At 40.1% G+C, this 27,566-nt stretch overlaps 1 protein-coding gene across 3 annotated transcripts in view; it reads right to left on the minus strand.

Moving 5' to 3' along the window:
* Window positions 1-21,348, minus strand: part of WWC3 (WWC family member 3) — a 99,139-nt gene extending 77,791 nt beyond the window's left edge. Inside the window, exon 1 of one of the 3 annotated variants that reach the window (XM_036382673.2) lies at window positions 20,967-21,348. In XM_036382673.2, coding sequence (XP_036238566.2) covers window positions 20,967-21,175 — 209 coding nt within the window. In that variant the 5' untranslated portion in view covers window positions 21,176-21,348. The remainder of the gene's footprint in view (window positions 1-20,966) is intronic. The other 2 variants (XM_036382661.2, XM_036382667.2) reach the window with 2 other exon arrangements.
* Between the last annotated feature and the right edge of the window lie 6,218 nt (window positions 21,349-27,566).

Consider the following 27,566-nt stretch of genomic DNA (forward strand, 5'->3'; position numbering starts at 1 on the left):
TAAAAAAAAGTGTGCAAGTGAAACAAGCTACTGTGTTTTGAGTCATATCCTCAACTATATATTCACTAAACACTATTTTTCCATAGTAACTGCAATTTAAATCTCTTCCCAGCTTCTCTTCTTTTACTCATATAAGATCAAGTCTATCTTTAATACAGAAAACACTTGCTCACATGCAACCACAGAAAAGCCACAAAGACATCAAAAATGCAGATTAAATGAGCAGCAGGAAAAACTGAATTGTAAAGAAAAGCATCTGCATTTCCATGAGGTTTGTCTGGTACTAAGTAACAAGCAGGTTGGACAGATGCATTCAGAAGAGAAATGGGGTTTATGTCTGACATATTAGAATTCTAAGTTCTACCAGAACGGACATATGTTTCCTTTACTTAAAATACAGAAAATTATTTTCTCACAGAAATTATGCAAAATCTTGTCAGAGTAACTGCTCCCTGCATTTCAAGCCTTCTGTGTTACTAGCAGAGGAAGCATATAAAGTTTCAGTTTCTTTAACTCCAATGCACTTATTTTCTTCAAAACTATTCATATGCAAGAGTTAACCATCAATGAGGGCCCCCCAGTCTCTGAAGTGAGGATGGTAGGCAGGACTGTCTCCTAGACTTAGGAGCTCATCAGCAAAATTTTAGATAGGTAACAACCTTTTCCTGACAATGCTAGCTATTTCCAGTCACTAAAAGATCTACTGACTCAATCTCTGAGTAGCCTGAAAGAGAAAAAAATTCCAGTTTTCAGAAGTGTTCTAAGCCTGCTTGCTTAGCTGGGCTGATGAGCAATGCTTCAGGAGATCCAGTAAAAGGAGAGCATGAGGCAAACTGAACCACAACTGCTATTCCAGATGTGTGCTGAAAAATTTGTTACTCAAGTGTTTAACAGTGCAGGACTTCAAAACTTACCCCAGCTTCCCAAATGCTATTAGGAAACCTGAGTGAACTGAAAGGGAAACTATGGCGCATGGGAAGGCAGCACACAAGTCTGACAGGGAAATCCCAGAAAAACATGGAAATGACTCCTACATTCCCCTCTCCACACAATTTCATGTTCTGTCATTTTCTAAAAACCTTTCACCATTATCTATTAAGCAAGAAGAAAGCCTCTCCAAGACAGCTGTGGAAAAAGAAACAGGAGCAGTCCCTCTTTCCTCCCCCATCCTGTAGCTTATGCCACTACTGAACAAATAATTTGAAGAGATTTTCTCACCATTTCCCAGACTGCTGCTGCCAGGAAAGCCTCTCTTCTGCCATCACCCTTCATCTAGCTTCCCTCTGCAGGCCTTACTTCCCCAAAAGCAAACCCAGATGCTTACATACGTAGCCACTCTCTGCTCTTCCCAGAGCATGAAATCCGCAGGATTTCTTATTCACAGGATTTGGTTTTCTGAATTCATACTGCCACAGCACAACAAGGAACTACTAACAACAGAAGCTGTAAGATGAGCAAACATCCATCCCTTCCCTACTCTTCATCATAGCTGAAAGACCTAAATTCTTAATGTCCTCAAGTTAACTTCCCTGACAAGGAAGTTAGAATATAATGAAAATATGGCCAGTTAAATAAACTATTATCATATTGCATTAAATCTATTCCTTCCCCATGCAACTGACAAGGTGTTTCTAACAATCATTCTGCAGCAAGTCTTCTCAGCCTATCCAGTCATCTTTATTTGGTTTTCACAACAGCCTTCTGAGGCAAGGAACATCACTGCATAGCCTTAAAGTTAAACCCTGTTGCTGTGCTGCATGTTAGTGAAAGCCTGAATTTTACAGAAGTGACTGATCTAGGCCCCCTCCTACCCTCTGGCCATATATTGAGCAATGCATCTTACTCACAATGACTTAATGCTTCTAATTTCTTCAAAAATTAGTTTTATGGAGACAATTTTCCCTAACTCCTCTCAACAAAGACGCATAAACAAGTACACCAATTTAAGACACCCGTCAAGTCTCAAGTGGAATGCTGATTTGGACAAGAATACCAATCCCACCCACTCCCCACAAACCAAAGCCCAAACCCTCTAAAGAGAGCACCATGCAAGGCAGCATATCAACTACCTAAGACATCCCTGGACCACACTGCTTTCAGAGGTGGCACTGAAGTGATGCTGAGGGCAGACACCCACGCACAAACACACACTTCCACTGATTGAGTAATCTGCATTTCTCAAAATTCCAGCAAACACGTAAAAGGGACGCTTTTCTTCTTAGTAGAAAATGAGTGCTGACAGAAGCAGAGGACAGGATAACATTATTGTTGCCATAATACAAATTCAGGATAACATACAATTTATTGACAACTGAGCCAAAACAATTTCATAATGTAACAACTTATGCAATCCAAGAACAGCATAAAAGTAAACAAAAAAAGTTTATGGACTCTAATTGGTATTAAAAAGGAAAACTAATTACAAAAATGCCATTTTAAATAGTAGCTTGTTCTAACACATGGTTTAATTTAATAGGTATTAAATATATTGTAAGAATGGACAAGTTCTTCTGGCAATTTTTAGCATCCATCAAAATCAAGGTTGAGAAGAAAAAAAGAAATCATTGTCTTCAAAGATCCACCATAAAAATAAAATTAATTTCTTGCTTCTCTCAAAAGTAACCATGAAAATGAACTTGCCTTGCCCTCAGTAGCAGTTCATCCTCATGTATTTTGTACAATTAAGCCCAGCACATTGTTCTGTTGTTTTGAACCTACATTGCTTTGATCTTCAATTTCCAAAACAAGAGAACTACAAAAGCATTCTCAAACACACCTTTTAGATCAGGCATGTGCTCTCCCATGCACACATATTAATGGCACAGAGTGCACTGTTCCCTTTACATTGCTGCCAACTGCAAGCTTTACGAAGTGTCAATTTTGACTGTACACAATACACAACTTTCCAAACAATTACACAAACACTTTCTTAGTACTGTCTCCCTTTTCTTCTATGCCATTTTTCTTTCCTGTAAGCACATGAATGCCTTCTCACAGTACTGGGAGCAGTCTAAGCCCTCCAGAGGCACAGCCAGCCTGTTCCACACAAGGATGGTGAGCTCCAGCAGCATCTCTGTGAGCACCATGGCAGCACTGCTGTGCTGCATCATGGCACGTGCTCCTCCAGCTCCTTTCAGGGCACACGAGTGGGAAGATTCAACTTAGCCTTCCAAGTGATTGGATCATATTAGAAATATTCATGAAGTCATGGCTTTATTTCAAAGATCTTTGCTTGAGACAACTTTATTATATAAAAGATGCTGTACGACTGCAAATCAAGAGGCAAGAAAATTATCAATTCATTTAACACTGGTGATACAGACTATGATAATACAGATTTTATGCATTATTTATAAATACAACCCCAGAAGAAATAACTAGAGCCTACAGCTTACACAAAATATTAACTGACTTCTGTAAAGAAAGTAACATTACAGTAAAGGTACTGTAAATTCATATTATAAATTATTTACCTCACACAAACACTTCTACATTTGTCTACACAGGATGTTTCCAGCAGACTCAAAGCAGCTTTGCAGTGGCTCCCATGAGTACAGCTTCCAGCTACTTCAGTGTGGCACAGAGCTCCATCTAATATAACCTAGCCTACACAGGGCTTGTTAGCTCAGGTCTGGTGATGAATTAACCGCAGCCACTGGCTCCCAACCAGCTCAAAGCATGAGCCAAATCTGCAACACAGCATTTAGACACAACCGACAGCGTCTCATAATGAAATTGCTTACTCACCTTATTCACCTCACTTACTTCATCTAGTGGAATAAACTACTCACCTGTATTGCTACACAAAAAGCATTCATACAGAAGATTGAGGGCCCTGTTTTACTCACACCTTAACTTACTGAGCTTTTCCAGGTAGAAAACCTGTGCTTCATGAAGGTCAAAACTAAGGTGAACCATTTTTGCAGACAGTGAAACCAAAGGCACCCACTGCCCTTGACAGTATTTCACACAATACATCTCTGATACTTATGAACAATAAAAACGACTGCTAACAGCTCTAGGAGGTACATTAACAGCAGGAATCTCAATGATAAGCCTTCAGCAGGACTCTGGCTCTCTACTCAAGATAACATTTTTTGCTCATGCATTTAGGAAAACAAACCTAAAAGCACACACAACTCAGCCTAACAGCTACACTAGAAAATTAAATCTAATGCTTTGTTTCATTTGTGCATGAATAGTGCATCCACTGCACATACACACAGAATTATTAAAGTCTAAGTCTGTACCACAAAATCTGGCACACTAATCTCAAAATGTATTTCTGACCATTTAATAGGTAAAAGCATCACTTGGTTTTTAAGAATTGGCTCAGTTTTCAAACAAAACTAGCTACTAAAAATTAGCTGACAATAGGGTCATTAAAAAAAAAAGAAATCAAGGACTCATAGTCCCATCTCCTATAAAAATATGGATATGTGATTTTTATTAATAACACAATTAATAGACTTAAGTCTATTTGGTTTTTTTTTCCATTGATGAGTTTTCAAATGAGACCCCCCCCCCTACATAATTCAAATACCTATAAAAGTTTATGAAAGTAGGAAGTCTAATGGAAAGTGAGAAACACATGTTCACACCTAACCAGGTATCAGAAAATCTGCTCAGGAGCAAGTGAATGCAAATAGCCCAAACAAAAGGCAAAAAAAGCATCCAACAGAACTTTCACCTTCCCAGACTCCAAAGTCAATTGGTCATAAGATTCAAACCCACAGGAAACCAAGCTTCACCAGTTCCGGTACTCACGGAAATACCTGATTTCTATAAACAGTAACATTTTCCATATAACATCTACTGAGAGCTTCTTCAGCACATCAAACTCTGTACCCTGCAAGGCATCTCCCTGCCCTACCCTAGACAAGCTACCCAAATATTTTTCCTTCCAAATGTTATTTTCTTTAAAAATACATTAAATATTTCCTTTAAAAATCCACAGCTAGTCCTATTTATGTGACTATTTGCTGGGTGGAACAAAGTTAGATGCTAAGCTGGAAATACCATAACAGCTGAGTATTTTAACTGGCAACACCCTTGTAATGACATGTCTGTGTGTCATATCAGCTAGAGACTCCACAACCTTACAAATCTGACATCTCTCATCTTAAAAAAGTGATTTAGCAGGTTTACCAGAATTTCACATGCACATGGGCACAGCCATCTTGCATTAAAAATACCCAAGAGCAATGTACAAAGTGTATATTCATGAGCTTGACACTTGCCACTGATGACTTCAGTACCCAACTCAGGCAGCTCAATATGCCATTCCTCCAAAATAGAATAAAATTTTTGTGCCACATCATAATATCATTTATGATACAGTATTTTTCTGTAAAACAGAAGCCCAAAGTCAAGGTCATATATTGCTTTTAACACTGAAGTTTTATCTCTTTCCAGATAAAAATCAATAGCCTTATCACCTGTACCCTTCCATCATTATAGGTGTGCACTATTGACACAGATTAGCAGTGTTATACAAGGAAGCTGCTCTAAATAAACATAAATTGTATAATAAGGATATTGCAATTCATTGTACATCTAACACTGCTGAGCTTGGGAGATTTTTTTCCTCCATTATCTGACAGCAAACATATGGCAGCACGTACAAAGACTATACTAAGCTTTCCTTAGTATATGTATTTCCAATGTATTTCCCAAAATTGCTGCTTAGTATTTTAAAACATCAACTTCCCTGACACTTATTTTCTTGCACTTTAAAAATGTAACAAACCAAAGGAGAGGAGAAAACTGAGCTATGGCTTGATTCAGTAATCCAGTAGATATCAGTCTTGACTAAATAATACTTCTCCTGATTAAAAGCAACCCACCCATGAGAATCAAAGAGACAGAAATTTGGAGACATGCCAGTTCATACAATAACTATGTTTATTTGTTTTAATAAATATTTAAGAAACATGACTTGTGGTATTTGATACAACTGAGACCATGGTTAAAAGGCCTCTCTCCATGACATAAGCAAATACAGCCTATCCTCTTTATTTGTCCAACTTCTTTTCGACATTCAAGGCTAATCTAGTTTTAGGTCAGGAAAGACTGCGGTCTATCATTTTAAACAAACCATTGTAGTAAAACGTGAACAGGAAATTCCTAACTACACTGTTCAAAGAACAATGATTAGAAAAACAACACAAGCTCACAAAGCACAAGAAGGGCAGTCTGGGTGGAAAATTAAAAAAAAAAGCATCACACACATCCAGTCACCTTGCTCATTTTACTTTTCCCCTGCCAGCCCCTCATCTCTCCCACAAAGGCCAGGGGTCCTTCAGACCTTGCCAAGGGAGAAACCTTCAGATCCAAAGGGGAAAAAGTGCATACCTTGGAAATATCCGGCCTGCGGGAGTTAGCGCAGGCATGCCATTCATTCCAAAACATATAAATGCCCTCTTTAGAGCCTCATCCAAGCAGCAGTTTCATTTGGATTTTGAGGCACAGGTCTGCCTTGTTTTTCAATAAGCTGCAAGCTATTTTTGCCATGAAAAAAAAAAAACCCCAACATTTTAAAAGTGTGCCTGCCTAGCATACACAAAGTATATAAAATGAGTATAACGTGGACTCAAGGAAAATCTCCTGTATTAGCACTCTACTCATAGCACAGATTTCCGCCTTCTAAAAGAAACAAAACCCCAAATACTTAAACCCCCAAAAGCACAACAAAGCTCATGTATTTTAAATTCCACCATGTGTAGTACCTTAAAACAGTCAAAAATTCTTTAACTGAAGTGCTCGCACAACTATTTTGAAATTATTCTTGTAAAATCTGGACAACTGACTATCTTTGCTAATGGGAAAAAATGTATTCCTAATTTGAGAAAGAAATCACAATAAAGGGGAACTAATTCACTTCTAACATCACATACTAATATTAGATTAAGAGCCTATTAGTCTGTATAACATCTGTTTTTTTTTCTTTACAGAAAACCTAGAAATTTCTGGATATGGGTATTAGTATTTAAATCTTCATCCACTTTGAAAAATAAGCTTCTGAGCACATACATAAAAAGACAAAAGACAGAAAAAAATGAACACAGGATCTCAAAGGACTTGCATTTTAAAGAACCATATTCAAGGACTGGAGGGTAGGGAGAAAATTTCCACAGTTAGGACACTACCCGTATTTTCAGGGTGTTCTAAATGGAACCAGAGTTTTGGACACAGGGTAATTTGTATTTTAAAGAGAACAGAAAAGCCTTTTATAAATGCTCCATAGATTCCAAATGTAAAGAAAATAAACTTACAGTTGTGATTCAAGTAAAAAATGAACATGTTTTTCTTTATCAAGTCACTTCAGAAAGAATAAAACAAATATCTTAAGGACCATGTGGGCAAACAGTCACATGTGCAAAACTTCAAAAACTCCAGATGTTCACATACCAAACATAATTACCCCAAAGGAGATATTCCAGAAATTTATTACAGTATGTTTTAATGATAAAATGAGGCAGCTGTATTTTAAAACAACAAAACTTTCTAAAAAATCTGAACCCATTCCACATTAGAAGAAAATAAATTACCAATATTCCCTTTCAGATACTTTTTCCAAAAGACACAGGTAAGGGCCAAAAATTTTTGTACAAGTCAGAAAACAGAAAAAGAAAGTCTTTAACTCAAGAATTCAAACAGAGTCCCATCAATAGTAATGAAAGTGCAGTGTTGCCTATGGGCTGGTTTGGCAGATGATGAGACAGAGCAGGGGACACGTCTCACTCCTAGCAGGCAGATAGCAAGAGAACAAGATCAGCTACATCATCGCTGCAACCCAACAGAAGCCCTCAACAGGCAGAGACAGAAATTCAAGATTACCCCTAGAAATAACTTCTCTAACACAGTATTACAAGAGAGCTCACTCTACATACAGGTAATGGTATTTCAGGGGGAGAAGTTTGCACAAATGAACTACTTCCCACAATCACTGGAGCTTTATTCAGCCCATATCCCAAACATTGTGACATGTTTTATGAACATTAGTTTTAAAAAAAATACATATATCTCAAGTCATATGAATCACCTGCTGTTTTGTCTTTTATTAAGTAATAAGAATAATAACCCTATAATCCAGCTTAGATGTAAACTTGTTTTAATGCTAAATTCTATGAAATGCTGAAGTTTTTTTAGATTTTCTTCTAAGAAAACTTAAGTCTTTTTTCTAAGCACATGACGCACTCCAAGAAGACAAAAAGTTGAGATATCAAAATCTATGCCAAATCTTCCAGAAGCCATTTCTGGAAATGTATTAAAAATTAAGGTAGCTGGTAATTTCCTAAAAGGCCTTCAATCCCTAAGAACAGATTCAGTACAAAGAGTAAGGATGTTCTGAATGACATTTACAGCCAATTACAGGAAACACTTCTATGACTTTTCTTTAAAAACTGAAACCAACAAAAAAAACCATCACAAAACTAATCATGGCTCAGCACACCTTCCATGGATCACTCCCCACAAACATTTCTCAACTCCAACCTTCCAGATGTAAAATCAGAATTATGTTTACTAAGAGAAGCACTGAGATTATACCCATAAACAAATATTGTACATAGTAAGTTGCCTGAAATTTCAGATGATTGAACGACATGGTACAGACCACTCACATACTCCTTCCTACACAATTGTGTTTGGATACTTGCTCATGGATTAAAAATGCTCTTTGCTCCAAAAGCCTTCTATCATGTCCAACTGAAGAAGTTTGTAACACTTTACCAAAACTTCATGTAAGTGCATATAGAAAACTACTAAAGATGACAACAAGGAACTTACAAAGTAGCTTATTTTAGAGTAAGAAAATAATTCCTGGGACTGGAAATACAGTATCTTCATTGCACCATCAACCTATCAGAATCCAAGAGTCAGCCTGATCATAAACCTCTTGACAGTTTACTCCAAAAAAAGGCTAAAGGGAAAGATTTTATTTAGCAAATATTAAAGGATTTATTCCACAATTTCTTGGGGAAAAAAAAAATTGTAGCTGTACTCTATTAAAAAAACAAAACACAACAACCCAACCAAGCCATAGAGAACACACCAAAATATACCAACCTACCACTTTCACTCTGCTTAAGACAAGTATGCAGGGCTCAGCACTTAATTTTTCCCTCAACAACATCATCATGCTCTTGAACAGAAGACATTAAGTAACACACTTCAAAAACAGTAATCATACTTACACTGCAGATCAGTTCCAAGGTACTTAGCTGAAAATAGCCATTCACTAAGATCAAAGAAAACACTTCTTAAATTCAGTGCATTACACAGTGTTATGAGAAATGAATAGCCTGTTTAGGTCCATCAGTACACAAGACTCAATATACAAAGATTATTAAATACAAGGAACACAAAAGAAAGGATGAAGGCAAGTTCTAGGACCTCTCCTTCCACCTCTCTACATGCTTCCCTTGACTAAGGCAAAAGGCTTAAGAAATCTCATTTCTTGAACTCCAATACGTGCTGTGGCCTGCAGTAATGCAGGTAGTTAGAGAGTTGCTTCTTTCTGCAGTCCTGGCTATAAACAAGGACATTAAAGTACTGGACCATGCATGCATTAAGCTGCATTTCCAAGGGCTGAGAACTGTGTGAAATCAAAAAGAACTTTTCACAACAGATATTCCTCTTTATGATATGACATTTACTCCCAAAGTCCCCTGCCAATCAACACAAAATTATGGTAACCAGTCCAAATACAAAATACAGCTGATAAAAAATACTTTATCATTTTTAATTAAAATGCTTTTGTTTTCCTTCCGGGGAAAATTATTTTTTAAAACCTTTCTGAAATATGGAGATTTAGTTAAAACTATGTATTTTGCCATACAGATGAGACATAAGCATCAAAATCAAACTGCAATCAAGAAACAGGCTACAATGGATTTTCAAAGTACTTTTAAGAGAAAAATTCAGCCTCCAAAGCATTATCAAATTAAGAAAGTAGAAGCTCACAGGTGTACATCTATTGAGGCATGGATCAGATCTGATTACTTGAGAGGAATCTCAAAGAAAAGCAAGAAACAAGCCCATCATTTCAAAGAAAAGCAAGAAACAAGCCCATCGTTTCAAAGTACAGCATTTTTAACCATCTTTCTGCAAGCTGGTACTAGTGAACATTTTTCTAAAAAAAATAATTCTATAATTTGTCCCAACTGAGCAGCTACATTAAGCACAGAAGTAGTATTCAAACGCCCGTGCAGAGTCTTGAGCACATGGTGCTTGTTTATCACAAATCTCAGTACACCCATAACCACAAGAGCACCACTAGGCTTTCCCTTGAATAAACTATGAGCTGGCAGAAAAGCAAAAATAAGACAAGTCAAACCAACACAAAGTAGCATACACTTTTTTCCAAATGTTGCCAATCAGTACACTGCATACAGTTGAAAACAAGCATATACAAATATACAATACGAATGTACATGTTTTTAACCAAATTTTTACAAATTACCTATTGCAGTTTCATCTCCAACCATTTCCTCCAACTTATTTTTTACCAATATAAAGTAGAGGTCAGTTATGCTATCTCTAACAGATGATCATCAGGTTAATTTGTGTTAATCATCAATTATAGTGTTAAAGGCTATTTAGAGTCTACTAAAACTAACCTTTGATCCAAAAGCCATGATGGTCATTAAATCAATTATTTCTTGGGTTTTGTGGTTAACTTATTCTGAAGTTTGGCGTTCAAGAATTTTTATCTATGTGCCTTATCATATTTTTAATAATGTGATTCTTAGTCTTATGCATAAGATGTAATCTGTGGCAAACAAAAGACACACAAGTGTTCAAACAGTTATTTCCAAACGCGCACTTCCTTCTCCATCTCCTAACTGTCCCTACACTGCCCAAAATAAAAAAAAGACAGTACACTTTTTATTCTGCAATTCTCTTTTAAGCACTCGTAGAATTGCTGCTCAAGTCAAGTAAATTTGGACTGTCTCCACCTTTGAGAAGTGGGTCACAATTTGTTTATGCTATAGAATTAGATAATTATGCAGTACTTCAGCTGCTTTCCCAAACATGGGTAGGTCCTGCTTTCTAAGAAAATGTTGTGCACTACTGCTTTTTAAGTATTATTTTTAGCTGTTTAAACTGCAATCCAACATTAAATAAATCAATTTTGAAATATTTTACATTTTCAGCTTCAATACCAAACTTTGCATTTTGCCATAAAGAACACTAATCACTCATTGTGCAAAAGAGTTTCAGCCTAAGTACAATATAAGTCAAAACAGTTTCAACAAGATTCTCCATAGATATTTCATCTTGAAAATAACTCTTTCAGAGCACTATGAAAGATAGCCTTTGATTCTCTGTTGCTGGTTCAAGGGTGTTGATATCACTGAACTTTATTTTTGTCCCACTGCCAATTAAATATACTGAAATAGAAAAGTCTTTGAAAATAAAAATTAAAAAATGTAGCTGCTTTAGGTTTTGATATTTACTAACTCAGCCCTTGATGGCAACCAGCTCCTTCAGCCAAAGAGTGAACAGTACAGCACAGAACTGCCTTCATCCTGCAAACCACGGGGAGACCACCAAGCTCATCACTGGATGCAAAAGCCTTTCCCTACTCCAGCCAACACCCACAGAAAAGTAGAGAAACAAGCTGAGAAACATTACAGCTGATTTGATCATGCAACGTGTACCTAGAGCAAGCCTCACCAGGTGGGTAACAGTATTACATGGCTGACTCGAAGAATTCAATCAGCTATTAAAAGTGACAGATCGTGCCTTGCCAACCTTTTAGCACACTCTCACTGTATTAAATCCAAATTAATTTCTCTATTTGGGACAGAATAAGAAATTATCAAGACCTGGTGCCATGGCAGAACAAAGCCTACACCCCCATTCCTTGCTACTAATGACTAGCTAAGAACTGAAGGATTTATTCTCACAAAACAGGCTAGATTGGTATCAGGGAAAAAGAACACATCATCAGAGTCCCTGCTTCTCTCCACAAGCAAAGATAAAAATCTTGTTCATCTAATCCTAATATTTACAACCTCCTCCTCTATGACCTGGCAATTTCCACCTGTACACACTCACCTCCCTTAAAAAATTCCCCAGATGCACTGTAATGATCTTTTGACGAGTTCTCACTCCAAACACTGATGACAAAACCACCTTTTAAGTCACCCAAATAGCTGCTCTGTGGTTTTTGCTGTTACCTTGACATGCCTTTTCATGCTCCATCCTTTCCTCAGGCACATCCTGCACTTCTACACCCGACTGAGATCTTCCGTGGAGGTGCTCCACTGTCAAGATCCTTCCCACATCCACCTGAACTTATACTCACTTCTCTAACACACCTCCCGAACACACATCTGGTCCAATTCCCTCACACATCAACTTTGCTCCCTGTCAGCAAGGGCAGTCTCACCACTGACTTCACCAAGTCCTTAGTGTTTCCAAGCTGCTGATGATACCACAAGCTCAGTCCTCAAATCAGTTCTGCTACTTGCACCTCTATCACCTCCTAATAGCCACTTCAGTGCTGCTACTCCAAAAACCTGACTCTGACACCTATTTTCCTTCTGTTGGCCTTTAAACAGCCACCTTATGTCTGAGAACAGATTCCCTCCTTTTAAAATGTAACTTTGAAGCTGTGTTGTTTTACTATGGGAATATTTTAAAAATCAGTAGTCAAGGCTGCCATTTACAAAGGGGATTTACTCAAAGGTTTTAAACTGACTCATCACTTTTGCCTAATCCAATTCCTTATTGAATCCAACTTAATTGACATAAACCACTTAAATACCCATCTGCCCCAAAGGTTAAGTCAGCTTAGGGAACTAAACCAGCTGAACACTACCCTTCCCCAAAAAAGAGACATAGAATACTGCTTAGGGTTGGGGGTTTTTCTCATTTTTCTTACTGCAAGGTCAGATAAGCAAGAGTACCAGTGCAAGAGAGGGGTGAGACCATGTGGTTTGGCAGAGAGGACATGACTGGTTTTGGCAGCAGTGAATTATTAGCTCAAGAGCACTGTATTGCCAAACCTTGCTGAGCGTGCTCCCTACCCTGCCACAGCAGGCAATGAGGTAGGAAAAATACCTAGAGCGTGTTTTCTCTAGCGTGCTTCTTTCAACCAGAAACAAGCTGAAGATTACTTAAAAGCTGCAATACTGGCTGACTTTGCTGGTGCATGTGAACTGTCACATCTGCAGCAGATAAGATATTCAGGAAGTTCTATTTTTAACTGTAGGCAGAAAAGTATTAGTTTTACTTTTTTCAACAATGTATCAATGAAATGCTCCTGTTTGGCCTCACCTACAACTTTACAAAGCTCTATCTTCCAACAAACAACACAAAATTATAAACCAACATTATATTTAACAGGCACCTCTGTGAAGCTTGTTAACAGGGCTCTACTACAGATAAGTTTCTAAGTTATTTTACTGCCTACAAGTCACTTGTTCTTATGTTTACACAGCATTGTCACTATATTTATATTTGCTAAAAAAAATGAAGTTGTTATCTCTCAAACTAATCATTAGCATCCAAGCCTAAAAAGGAGTTTTTTCTCCACATAATAGAACTTAAACCCCAGCCTTAGCCTTCTGACATTTCACATCTTTCATTCTCACGTGTGCAGATCCTGAAAAGCAGAGACTTCCCTCCCCATACTCTTTAGAACATATGCTAATGCAAACACCCAATTTTCTTTTTACAATGCGTGGCGCAGTTTAATTACAATAAATACAACAACTATGTCTTTACCAACTTAGATACACACTAATTTATATATGTATAAAAATAGCAAAGTACCTTCTCTGACAGTTTCAAGCATGGACAAGTTCCAACAGAACAGGGTTTCTCAGTTTGCAAGAACCAACACAGATGTGAGTCAATATCATGTCACAGAACCCTTCATTCAAGAAACAGCCCTCATAACATGTGCCATCACATTGCTGCACCACACTCAGAGCACAACGGCTAATTTAGTCCTTTCTAGCATGCACACAAATACAATAAGGCAGGTGTCTACATTACATATCTAATTGCTGAAAATACTTCCATTAAGTGGTAAAAACTCCACACACAAAAAACCCCTTCATCTTTAACAAAATGTCAAGAAGCTTAACAGCGGTGGCTGTTTTTGTTAGTGAGATTTCTGTGGCTCAATAGATGTTTTGATGCTTTAGTACACATGCATTAGGTCTTGAAATTTTATGCTGCCTAAGCCAGATTTTCAAAGGATAGGGTATTTTAACTAGCAAAAGCCAATTAAATAAACCATAAATCACTATTATTGTACTATAAGGAAAACCTTTCATCTTAGGAAGAATAGGTGGATGTCTTCTACCTCTACTTTTCAATACAATGAAAAACTACTAAAAACATTTATAATACTCAGTGATTGGAGATGTAGCACTTATTTATAACAATGCTAAATCGCAAGAAAACATGAATGCTCACTTCATACAGGCACTGCTCTTCTAGCAGCAATATAAATCTGAAATCAAGTTACTTTTTTAAAACATTTAAATCAGAGATGAGATTAAGGGAGGAGAGGGGGAAAAGCAGCAATTTAGAAGTATTTACTAATTATCAGCCGATTAACATTGTAACATGTTAACACCTCATCCAAATTTACCAATCAAACAAAAGACTCCGCTCGAAGAGCATAGGTAATACCAAGTAACATTAATTCTAGGATGCCTGCGTCTTCATTCACTCTTAATCAGAAACATTTTCATGGGATTCACACACAATATGAAGTTAAATATCGGTCTGAGGACCTACCAGATAGGATGAAAATAAAATATGAATGTATCTCCCTCATGAAAGGCAGAGAAGTAGATCTATCATGGCACATATATATATATATCTATGTGAAACTTTCAAAACAAGTGTCAGCTATAGCATGCCCTTAAAAATATTACTGAATTCATCTGAGGAAGAGCTAAAGTACAAATATGTGCACATTGCCCAGAGAGGTTCAGGGTGCTGCAGCCCTTTCTCAACACCATTTGCTGCAGCATGTATTCCCAGTCTCATACCAGGAGCAGTCTACACAGCTGCACAACTTTCCCATCCACACTGTGGCTGCATCCAGGCCTGACATTTACAAAGAAAATTCAAAACATCTGGATCTCAAATACTGCTTTATATGCAATGCTTTTACATAAATTCTATCAAGTCCACTGTATTGCCAACTTGAGGTAATCAAATGGTGCAACTGCAGTGACCTAGATGCCTGAAGTAATGACAATAAATAGGATTTCGTCCCGGGTGCATAAAGAGAAACAACGAAATAGAGCAGGTCTCCACTTTCTAATGAAAGGACGGCTGCTCTGCCAATCCTTATGAGATACATTTGGCTATATATATTTTAAATACAGGTCAAATGATATATCATGCAATAGAGGCAGTAAAAACTGATGGTCATAAAAAATGAGACTTAAAATGACAACCGACTTAAATTGGGAAAAAAATAGGCGATTTCAGCTATAGAGTAAAGGAGTGGAAAAACTACTCTGACATCTAATATCTACTACGATTAAAACCATAGCATATTTCTGGTTTTAACTTCTGACTATCAGATGCTATTACAAATCTACCAAAGAAAAGAGTTCTGAAGTCTCTGGTATCATCTCTTTTTATGAACAGTACTCAAATCACTTCTTAAACACCTCTTCAACTGAATAAATTCAACTCTTTTCCTCTCATGGGAAACCATATTTTCCAGATCTATACTCATTCAACAACTCTTTTTTCCCTTTCCAAGTTTCTTCATCTCTTGCGAGCTTGGTAACAACAGCCTAAAATCTTGCAAAAGAAAAAAGCAAATTTATAAAATCACAAAAGCAAATTTATAAAATCACAAAGCAAATTAGCATTTAACAGTTCTGCTCCACTTTAAACATTTTCAAAGAATCACTTCCAGAAATGCATTTCTGTACCTTACAGGTTTCATTTTACGTTTTATATTAACAACCTACATCATAGTCAAATAAAGCATATGATTTACATTTGTCCAGTCATTGAAATATTTTCTGAGAGAAGACTAAAGTAATGATCAACAATCACTTTGTTTTCTTCCCATTCCACAAATGATATTAGCTCAGAACAAAACTATGAGTTGACAGAGTTGAACATCAAAACACAACAAACAGGAAGTAGACAAGTCTGAAAACATACAAACCTGAAGGCAACATTCAAAATGGCAGTGGTACTAACTATACCTTCATTTGTCTGATGTTATGGAATATAAGTACTTAAATTCTAATAATGAATGTCACTAATTGCAACTCTCAGTACAGGGGTTTAAGGCATACCCAGAAAAATCTTATTTTTGAAAAAAATTTAATGCTTCTTATGATTGTCTTTGGATTGTTGAATACTGCCAACTGTACAGATAAATTCCAATACACTAGGAAATATTCCCTTGCTTTGACAAAGAGGCCACTGACTTGAAAACCTTATCACACAGTGGCATGTCAAAAGATCCCTTGCCTCCCTAAAGGCCCATCTTCCAATTTGGGCAAAAAACTTCAGAAGCAATTCTCATCACTTCACAGCTCTCCCATCTGCCCTCAGAGTTGCTCCTTTACATGTATCAAATAAGGCAAGAAAATTTATGAGAAAATAATTTGTCACTAAAAATGCTCTTTTAATATGAAACAAGCAGTAGCTAAGGGAACCAAAGTCTGGAAATTTCTAGATTTGAATATCTGACATGAATATGCTTTTTATTTAGGCTTCTTACTTACAATTTCTTATTCCTTTATAAAGCCAGTCTGGGGAAAGAGAAATCACAAGATGCAGCATCACACCAGCACATGTTTGAACACCTTGTTGTGCCACTTGCCATAACTGAGGCCACAACAGTAGCAGACTTGTCTCACCCAACAGGTAATACAGACAGGGTAATACAGACACTTGCTAAAATCAAACAAATGATGAGAATAAGGAGTCCTGAAATAGTTCAGCAAAAAGCAGTCAGCACTTCTGGACTTTCCTGCCCAGTACTCACTTAAACATTTCTACTCTGCACTCCTAACAATAGATACCTGCCACTAGTGACTTTGCCAAGCTGACTCCTTGTTTTAAACCCATTAGCCTTTCCAGCTCATTTCCAGTCTCTACAATTCTGACTTTTCAATAATCTCCTTGTCCAGCACATCTTACATTTCTTGACCCCCATACTCACATCTCAGACATAGTTCTTATATTTCACCTTCAAGTCATCCTCCCTTCTTCACCTAGACTTTGCATACTGCCCCTCGTGGTATTTGCTCACCCTGAAGATTCCTCATCCAAACCCAGTGTTTCTTCTTTTCCCTCAGGGTTCCCTGTACAGAAAAGAGCTGACAGCCTCACACCCTGAACCTTCACCAGACCAGTTTCTCCTTACCTGTTGCTCCCTGTCCTACTGGTTTTCAGTCCAGTTCCCCTACTTTTGTCTTCCCAGACTTCAGGTGCCATCCACCTTCTCTCTATCCCTAGCCCCTGACTGCTTTGCTTTCAAAACCTACCAAATTTCCCCCCTTCTCTGTCAAATTCCAGGGCCAACCCCATTTGATCCCACACTCCTTGTTCCAACCCACCTCTTCTGCAAGGCCAGGGTTTTCCCCCTGTGCTCACATCATTCAGCTATCAGGCCTCAGAACTAGGATGCTAATGAGGACATAGGACAGAAAAACTCCCTAGTACCAGCAGTCCATGTTGCAGGAAGTTACATGAAGCTGCTAAAACTCAGGTCTTCACCAAGCCCATACAGATTTTATAATTCTTCACCGACTGGTCCAAATGGGTGATTTCTCCATGCAAAAACACTCCTACACCTCTTAAGTCTAAAATCCTCACTCCAAAAGAATATGATTCAAATCTTTAAACCACCAGGACAAGTCACATTAAGAAGCTGAAAGACTCCCTCTTCCCTAATTGTTAAAAAAAACAACACTGTATTTTAGGTGAAGTTTCCACATACAGCAAATCTAGCAAGACTCACGAGCTCAAAAGCTTTTGCCAAATTCCAAGATTTTTTTCTAAGCTCTAATCACTTGAAAACAGTCATGTAACAAACAGCAACAGTAATAAGATCTCTGGTGCCACAAGGATCATCAATATCAACCACAAATACAGTCAGTCTTTTATAAATTCATTTACAATCCCGTTATTGAACAGAATCTCAATGTAGCAAGAACTGTGCAAACACAAGATAAAAAGGCAGTTCCCTGCCTTGAAGAATTTACAACCTATTAAGATAAAAGACGACTACTACCACGAGATGAAAACATGCACTGAATGGCCTTCTGAGATGGACAGGATCTGCTAAACAACCATCCACAATCCATTCATTACACACAACCCATGCAGAGCAACACAGTATCCTCCAGAACCTAACCACTGATTTGATAACCACTGAAGATAACATCATTCTCAAATCTGCTCATTTTATCACTCTTTCACCTCGTTTTTCTTACCACAGAAAATCATAAGGTACCCACTTGTGAGTCCTTTTTCCCTTCTCAGTCTTTATTATTCTGACTTGCCTCCCTTACCCTCATCATCTTCTCTTTCCCAAACTGCAAAATCCTTTACAGAGCACTTCTCCAATTAGCATTTCTTTGTCTTTTTGGCTTCAATGGGGAAAAACATTGGGGGAGGGGTGGGAAATTTGTTTTGTTTTGTGGTGGGATTTATAATTGAATAATTATTTCAAATCAAATTCACTAACCAAACTATACAAAAGGCTCAGAAATCTCAGGGGGAGTCCTGAAAAGAAAAACAAAAAACAAACTACTGAGTGCCAGCTAAATGGAAAGAGGAGCCTGTGGGGGTTCTTAGAGACTAGTAGCCATAAGAAAGCTTGGAGGTGCTGATTCTCAGAGCCCTTGATCAAGTGCAGCATGGCCTGAGGTCTCACAGCTTTGTCCAATTCCTCCTGGGTAGAAATAAAACCACCCAAACACAGAAATGGGGGGCTGAACTCTGTCACTCTATGCCTAACTCATAATACTGACGTGCATATAACACAAGTAGGTTATTCTACCCTCCATTTAACCACTTTGTGCAAAAATACAGCTTCAATACCACTTCATTGCTGCTCTTACCTTTCCTTTCCAAACTTCCTCAGAAAACAACTACCTTGATCCTTTCCTACTTTTCTGCTGCCCCTGGGAATCTGAATAATTGCAATGAAACCCAAAAAGATTGGTCACTTTCTGCCATGCAAAACCCAGACTCTCACTAAAATAACAACAGTAGTCTATTCTCAACCAGAGATTAACACTGCAGTCATAGAACCAGCTCCTGCTACTTGAATTCTCTACAAACTACTGATAACATGCTCAGGAAAACACCATCTCTTTTCTATCTGCCCCAATACAAATGTCTCAATCTCTGCCGCCTGTCCTCAACCAGTGTGAAAAATAGATCTAAGTTTAAAGCTTGGAGTGAAGTATTTAGACAAAATTTCAAGCAACGTGTGGCATTTCAATTATTTCTTCCAAACATGGAGCCATAATTTTAGCAATACTACATAAGCTAAACAGAAGTTCAATTTTAACACTGTAGTAAATAGCTAAATCATTTCTGTATTGTCTGTATAGAAGATACTGCAGAAGACAAAACCGCATACTCTGAAATTTAATGGAAAGGATGAAATGCAGAGAAGCAACAGACATCGATTACCTTTGCAACACGGTATTAAAAGTAACCTAACGATGTGTACATGCATTCTGATGTAGAAAAAATGTGCTATCTAAAGAATATTAACAAATACTTAACATCTCAGCAAAAATATACGTGCATGCATAAGTACGTTCACATAATGAGATAAAACACTATCCAGTAGGTAAATATTTAGGCCATTTAAACAATTATGCATTGTCGTGCAAAACGACAGGAATCTCTCAAATTACTAGAGTCTTTAACCCAGACTGTGCTCAATGTTTCTGTGGCCTGCTTAACATTCCAGGCATACTTCTGGCAAGGTAGCTCTCTCTGGCTGAGGTTCAAACTGTCCTTGTCCAACTTTCACTTACTATAAAAACATTGTTTAATATAGAAAAGCATACACAGAGACATATGTTTCTTATTTCGCAGACACCTAAAATACTGACACTTGTGTTCACTAACTCCGCGTGGAAATTTTTAGGCGACCGCTTTGAAGCGAGGCTGTCCTTTACTGGGCAGCACTCGCAGCAGAGCCCACGCTTCCACCAGACTTCAGCTACGACGCTTAAACACTGCTTATAACGCGTTTCTGCTAAAGCAGCAAGACCTGCCCGCAGTTATTCACCCTAAGTGAGAAGAAAAGGCCTAACTCGGTCTCCGCATGCACCACCGGGCCGTGCAGACGCTGCCCCGGACACCACGCAGCTACAGATTTTTGCTGCTAATTTGCAGCAGACCGCGTATTTGTCAAATTAAGTGCAGGAATTTCCCGGTTTGCTTACCTCCACGCAGCGTTATCTTTTATGAGGAGGTAATCTACCAAATTACTCCAGCATGCCTCCAGCCTGCTGCTGCCAATTAGTTCAGCCCGGCTAATAAATCAGGATGGCCAAGCCGCTCGGTTACAGCGGGGCTGGTCCGGTACGCGGGGAGTATAAACACAGGCGGTGGCAGCACTCCTGCCTCCCCATCTCCCCCCGCACTGAAACAACGCTTAGTCCGAGCACCCACTACGGGGAGGTGGGGGGCCGAAAGCCTCAATTTTTTTTTTCTAGATCAGATTTAACATTTAACACTCCCGACAAACCCATCAGCAGCAAGGGTAGAGGCTCTGCCCCCACGATGGGCAGCGGAGGGCCGGTGTGACAGAGCCCCCACCCCGGGCCGCCGACCCGGAGCCTCCGACTGCCCCGCCGGCAGCGGCCCCACCGCCCACACCCTGCCGGCGTCCGCGGACGGGGGAAGGAAAATGTCGCCGATGGGCCCGGCCCCGGGTGAACGGGACTCAGGCCCTCTTTCCCCCCCGATCTCACTCGTACCTGTCCCGGGGGTCGATCCACGAGGTCTGCCGGGTGTTGTGGTCGATGTAAAAGACTCGCCCGTCGAAGTCCCTCGCTTCCTCCCAGCCGGCGGGCAGCGGCAGCTCCGAGCTCTCCCGGCCCCGCTGTCCGCCCGCCGCCGGCCCGCCGCCCTGTCCCGCCGCCGCTTGCTGCTGCCGCCGCCGCCGCCCGCCGCTCAACCACGGCATGGCCGCTCCGCCGCCGGGCCGCCGCCGCCCTGCTCCGGCCGAAAGCCGCTCCCCGCCCGCCGCCGGGGCAGCTCCAGTCCCGCCCGGGCCGCGGCCGCCCGCCGCCTCCTCCTCCTCTTCCTCCTCCAGCACTAACAGGCGGCCCCGCAGGGAGCGGGACTCGGGCGGCTCCGGCCGCGCCGCGCCGAGCTCATCCTCCCCCGCGCCAGCCCCGCTCCAAGCCGGGACCAGCCCCGCCGCGCTTCCTAACCCCGCCCGGGACCTGCCCCGCGCCGCCCCGGCTCCCAGCCCCCGATCCCGGCCCGAGCGCCCCCGCCCGCCGGTCAGCAGCGCCCCGCCGCCGCCTGCCGCCCGGCGCCTGCCCCGGCCATCTTCCCTCCCTCCGCCCCGCCCGGCTGTTCCCACGCCGCGCAGCCCTCCCGGCCCGGCCCGCTCTGTGGGGCACGGGGGAAGCAGCGGGGCCCGGCCCGGCCGCACCCCGCGCCGCGGAAGCCGGGCCCAGACCCAGACACGTCGGCTCTGGGAGAGGGCGGCTGCCTTCCGCCCCGGGCCGGGGGAAAGGAGGCTGAGGCCCTGCCCGGGCCCGTCCTGTCCTGCCTCGGGGCCTGTGCTCTGCCACGGCCCGTGGGCGGCCGGGGGAGCGAAGGAAAAGGCGAGCCATGCTCGGCCCTCGCTGGTTTATCTTTTTTTCCGGCGCCCACCAGAAATGCCTCGGAGGTGCTGAGCAATCACGATGTGCACAGGGACATGGGAAAGGCATGAGAGTCCACTGCAGAGGCTCAAAAGATGTTGGTGGAGAAGTACTGGAGACCACACGACTCATGGAGATCGTGCTGTCTCCATGGTTGGATAATGGAGGATGGAAAATTATACATCTGGTTTGCTTGACATCTCAACTTGGTCCCTTAACCCCATTCTGTAGAGCAGAAACCAGCTGTATCTGATTTGACCTGAGCCTGCTGGAGACCACAATGCATTCCGGCTATCATCTAGAAGTAAATTCCATGAAACTTTGTTAAAACAGAGTTAAAAATTGGCATATGGGACTCTCTGCCTTGGCAGGATGCTGCCGTTAGCTAAACCTTTAAAAATCTGGAAATAAAGAGTTAAAGTAATGGAGGCTAAGCTTCTGAAAACTAGGGGGTTAACAATATATTCTCAAACAGTCTTAACTCAGCCCCTTGAAATTGGCAATACCCTGCCAGGGATTATATTGCAATTCCAATTATGTTTCACTTGCCTTCACCGTTTTAAATTACATTTCTATGAACATTAATTGCTGCAGTATGGTTATAAGTGCAGGAAATTAGAGGACTTTTGCTCCTGACTTCTTAGAACTTTCTCTTCCACCCCCCCACCCCACCCCCAAAAAAACAGTGGTTATCCAAAATCAGTGCATGAGAGAGGCAGCATGGATAATAGAATAGATCTGACTTTCTACTTATGTCTTGTAGGTAATTTCAGTAGCAGTAGACTTTAGTTTTCTTACCCTGGTTACTGTCAGCCATGAAGTGCAATAGGTTAATAGGGGGGTTTAATGATGGGCAGTGTAGGAAGCTCTGAGAGCAAAGGTGAAGTAGATTAAAATGTAGTAAAGGTGTGACATTTAGCAAATGCAAGGCTGTAGATCTGATCTTTATAAGCATAACAGCTTATGTTTGCATCAGCTCATCTCAACAGAGTTTACTTCAGCAAACACTGGTCAGGCCATCCCATGTGGTCCCGAGAGTTCAGCAGTATCTCCAGGACCGAGGTGCTGTTTCTGTGCTACAGATGTTTCTGAAGAGTATTTCAAAGTGGGCAGAGTTAAGGCACAGTACAAACTATTTTTTAGTGGTTGCAGGTTCTATTATTTTAAGTATGTCTCCCAGATTTTCAGAAGTTTTGTTTAGCAGAGGTAGGCATTCTAAATGGCCCACGTCTGTATTAATCTTTTGGGAGGATGGATTTTTTTTGTTTCAGAAAAACCTCAAACAGCTGTCCACTGTGCACCACAGCTTTCACTGCTTTGAATGCCTTTGCAGCAATTACCTTAGCACAGTAGCTGCACAGCACCATTCTGAGACACTGGACTAGTTCATAATACCTGGAAGCAGTACAGCCAGGTTGCTATAATAATCCACCAAGACTAATGAGCCCTGCTGAGAATACGTGCAGCACTGCCCTCCAACATGGGCTGTTTCTTCCTCATCACTCCCCAGAGTCCCAAAAGAGGATCAAGCTTCAGCGAAAAACCTGTAGATGGAAGTTGCAGAAACAGCGTGGGACTGACCATGGAGGCAGCAAAAAAGGAGGCAGGGAGCTCAACACAGCAGTGAACAAGAGGGAAACTGGCAGGATTAAGCGTGGAACATTTCCTTCAGGTCATAGCCCTTCAACTAAATTCTTGTCTTAACTTTGGCAAATTGCTCCAGGTTAGAGCCAGAAAAGGACTTGGCTGGGCTGTGGTTTCTCAGGCAGAATTAACATGCACATGTTCCGTGTAAAACATGATCTGTATATCCAGTGTGTCCAGGATCTCATGGATTCATTATAAAAGCTGGTGAAGATTCATATGCTACTATGTAAAGCACACGTCCAAGATTTTCAGGTGCATTGTAGTTGCTTCTGCAACACATTGCATCTTCCAAATCTTCAACAAGATTCTGCCTTGGCGAAGTTTTCAGGTTAAATATGAGAACATGTCCTAAAAAACCCTTAGATTTAAAGTGATCCAAGACTTCAGGTCTAACTTCTAGGCTGTCTGTATCTAGAAATATCATTAGCTTTAATTAGGAGCTGAAGCTTCTTAAAGACTCATGAATAAAAGTATTGAAAAATCTGATTTCAAGAGTCCAGCCAAGAGTGCACAGAGCTGCCTATGGGAACTAGTAGGATATGATAGGGCTAGCACTCACCTCACCAAAATTGAAACTCCTTCTGTCTGCTGCACATCCATGCCAAGGTGCTAGGCAGGAACTCTCAATTATTTTCCAGGCCAGAACAGTACCCTTCCTCGGATGTTACCTCATCCTTCTGCCCATTCCTTGTGAGGAAATGAACAAAATATTCAGGAGCCAAGGATTATTTTTGAGTAACATTACAAGTCAAGAAGAGAAGAACCTAAAAAGGTCACTGTAGTTTTCCTGCCAAAGTACTAATTTGCAATGCATTTTGTGCTGTCCAATGAGCCCCTCCCAGGCCTGCATGGCTGCTCCCTCCCTTTTATTTTCCTTCATCTTTAATGTCTGTCCTACATCCAGAGGGTAATAGGAAAAAGAGGGACAGAGAACCTGGTGCAACCCAGCTTATCTCTGGTTTGGGTTGCAGAAGGAAACACTCTAAAACAGAAAGAGAATCTGCATAGTATGGAACATGTAATAACACAGAAGATTTTGACTTAAAATAGATAAACATCCACCACAAGAAATTAAATGTTTGCAAATGGCAATAAATCATATTTCATATAAAGTAATAACTACATAAGTTTACACAGTTCCTTGTCTCACATCTTCTCCAAATAAACATAATACACATATCAGTTCTCATGTATTTCACACACCTACATTCCACACCTGTTTTCCCTTCCTTCCACTTTTTCCACCCACAAACATTGCTCACACATTCACTCATTCCTTAGGCACACCTATACCCATTAACTCAAAATTACATAAGCAGCTTTTGTTCATGTGCCCTCCCTTGCCATCTTCAGTGTTTATAATCACAGGTTATACCTACACATCTCTGTTAAACATGCTTTTATACCCAGGTTTTGAATGATATCACATTTTCCCCAGAAAATGTAAATATTTCCCACTGTAGGTTGTAGATAGTAAATTCTAATTTCATTTATATCCACAGCAAAAGCCATTAACTCTGCATAAAAATCCCAACCTCATTTTGGCTCTCCACTTCTTTTTCACAATTGCTGGAAAATGGCAGCCAGTCAGAACTGATATCTTATTGTGTATAACAACTCCATCCCCATCTTCTAATTATGAATACTTATTTGCAATTTATTTCCCATTTCCCAGATATTCCAACCTCTGTAGGACCCTTGTACTATCTTGACACCTAATTTAAAATTGTCACTTCTCTGGGATCATAGATGTCATCTGGAAGAGCAGAGCAAGTCTTTCTCATCATCATCCTCATGGCCATCTATCACACTCATCCTGCAAGCTGGGGCTTGCTGCTCTTCCCATATCCAACATTAAAATCATAAGAGACAGGGACATAATTTCTCATTACTCTGTCCCTTTGGGTCATTTATTTTTCCCACACATACACGTGTATGCAAAAATATAAATGCAAAGATAAATTAGAGATAGAGAGGACATAGAAATATATACACACATATACACAGAAAGATTTGTTGTAAGGCCCATCTCCCCAAAGCAAACAAATCTGCACTCTGTCTATGACAATCTGTTAGCTGGTTGAATGGCTTCACTGCTGAGAAGTCTATCTCAGTTGGAGGCTTTCCTTGGGCTGCCTTACAGACATTTAAGCATCCTCCAGCATGGTGGAAACCATAGTGGCTGCCCTGCCTTTGCAGTCTCCAGCTGGTGTGGTGCCTGGAGTTCTTTCAGAAGGTTGCTAGGCAAAGCAGAGTTTTGATACCTGAGGAGTACTGATTGAGATGGTAGGGGAACTGGACAAGAACCATTCCCCAGGGATTCCACAGGGTTCAGGGATGGTGTAATAGATGACAGATACCGTGTGTAGTTGGAAGGGTGATCAGCAGTCATCCATTTCAGAGGAGCCAAAAAGTAGCAAACCCTCAACTCTCACTTGCTGTCAGCAGCCAAGAGCAGGGCTCCAGGAATAGAGGGCCTGTTGATGATCATTCTCTGGCTCAGCTGTAGGTGTGAAGGGTGCCAGGAAGCAACACAGGAATGTAAATCTCTGAGGGCTTTCAGGATGGGTTACAAGAAAGAAGCTGTGTCTGTGTACATGTGAAGGAGGCAAGTTTTTCCCTCTATACATCAAGCAAATCTGACACTTTTCATGAGGAAGGGTATTTCCATGTGAAAAGTCGACTGAAAATTCCAAATCAATGCGGGAGCGGGGGAGGGGGGAACCACAGAGGATAAATCTGAATCTAACATGAAGTATTAATGAAAGATTTCACAAACAAAACTGTGTTAGAAGGAGGCATTTATTCTGCACCGTCAAGTCATCTGAGAGAAGGACAAATATTTCTATGAGCCTTTTGTAATCATTAATATTTTTGCCCTGCTTCTTTTCTCCATAATAATTCTATTTAACTGGAGTATGGAAGCTCTGTAGTTGGAGTCTTTGGGTCAGTAGTCCACATCCAACTGAAGAAATAAATAATAACAAGTTATTGTTTGGTGCTTCACTTCCTGGTAGGGAAATAACATAGTTGCATTGCCATAGTGCATAGTGTGCGTAGATGACCCGTGAAGTAGATGACAAAGAGGACAGTGCACCTGGGCATGTCAAGAAAATACTCTCTTACAGTATTTTTACTTCAAGCATTGAGGCTGTGGTTTGCCTTTAAATAAATGCAATTCAAATGCTTACATACTCACTGCAATGAAATGCATATACTACTATTTTTTTCCTCCTATCATTATGCCTATGAACCACTGAAATATGTATATAATATGCCATTATAATGCACATTCAAAATTCTGTGGCATGCCAAAATTCTTATTTTATGACATTGATTTAATACACCAGATACAGGACAAATTATTGAACAGTGAATTTTAAACAAACCAAATTATGTAGAAATAATGAGATATGATACTCCTCTAGGCTTCACAGCTTAATAAGACTGTATTAGCTACAAACAGAAAATTTATGAAATGTTCAGAAGTTAGATATTAAACCACTATAGCAATAGATTTAAATATAGACCAATTCCCTAAGTGTGCAGGCCTGCTAACATTCAGCTTGCATATCCCTTTCTAATCTTCTTTGCCACCTACTTATTTGTCTCTGAAAGGCCTGGGATAAAGACAATGTGAATTTCTCTTTATCATTCCTAATATAACATTTCACTTGATTTATTTATCAGCTGTATTTTCTTCAAACAGCATAAATGCTCTCAACAGGATATCTCACTGCCCCACCACAAATCTCATTCTTTACATCACACCTCTTCTTGCCAACTATTTTAATTCCTAGATTCGGCATTTTATCTATTAAAACATTTCAGATTATTATAGCTATAAAAAACTGTTATTTTTTTTCTCAAAGACTGAGAAAATTGTTGTTTTATTTTCTCAGAAGTTTTTCATGTGCCTTCCTGTGGTACAATCTGTCCCAGCCAATGTTCAAGTCTGAGGTTCATCATGAAGTGCTGTGTATAAATTGCACAATATTTTAAATTTCAGATTTTTAAAATTATCTGTAGGGATCTGTTGAGTTGTCAAGCTAG

This window comes from Molothrus ater, chromosome 2 (genome assembly GCF_012460135.2).
Source record: "Molothrus ater isolate BHLD 08-10-18 breed brown headed cowbird chromosome 2, BPBGC_Mater_1.1, whole genome shotgun sequence".
In the NCBI taxonomy this organism is placed as follows: Eukaryota; Metazoa; Chordata; class Aves; order Passeriformes; family Icteridae; genus Molothrus; species Molothrus ater.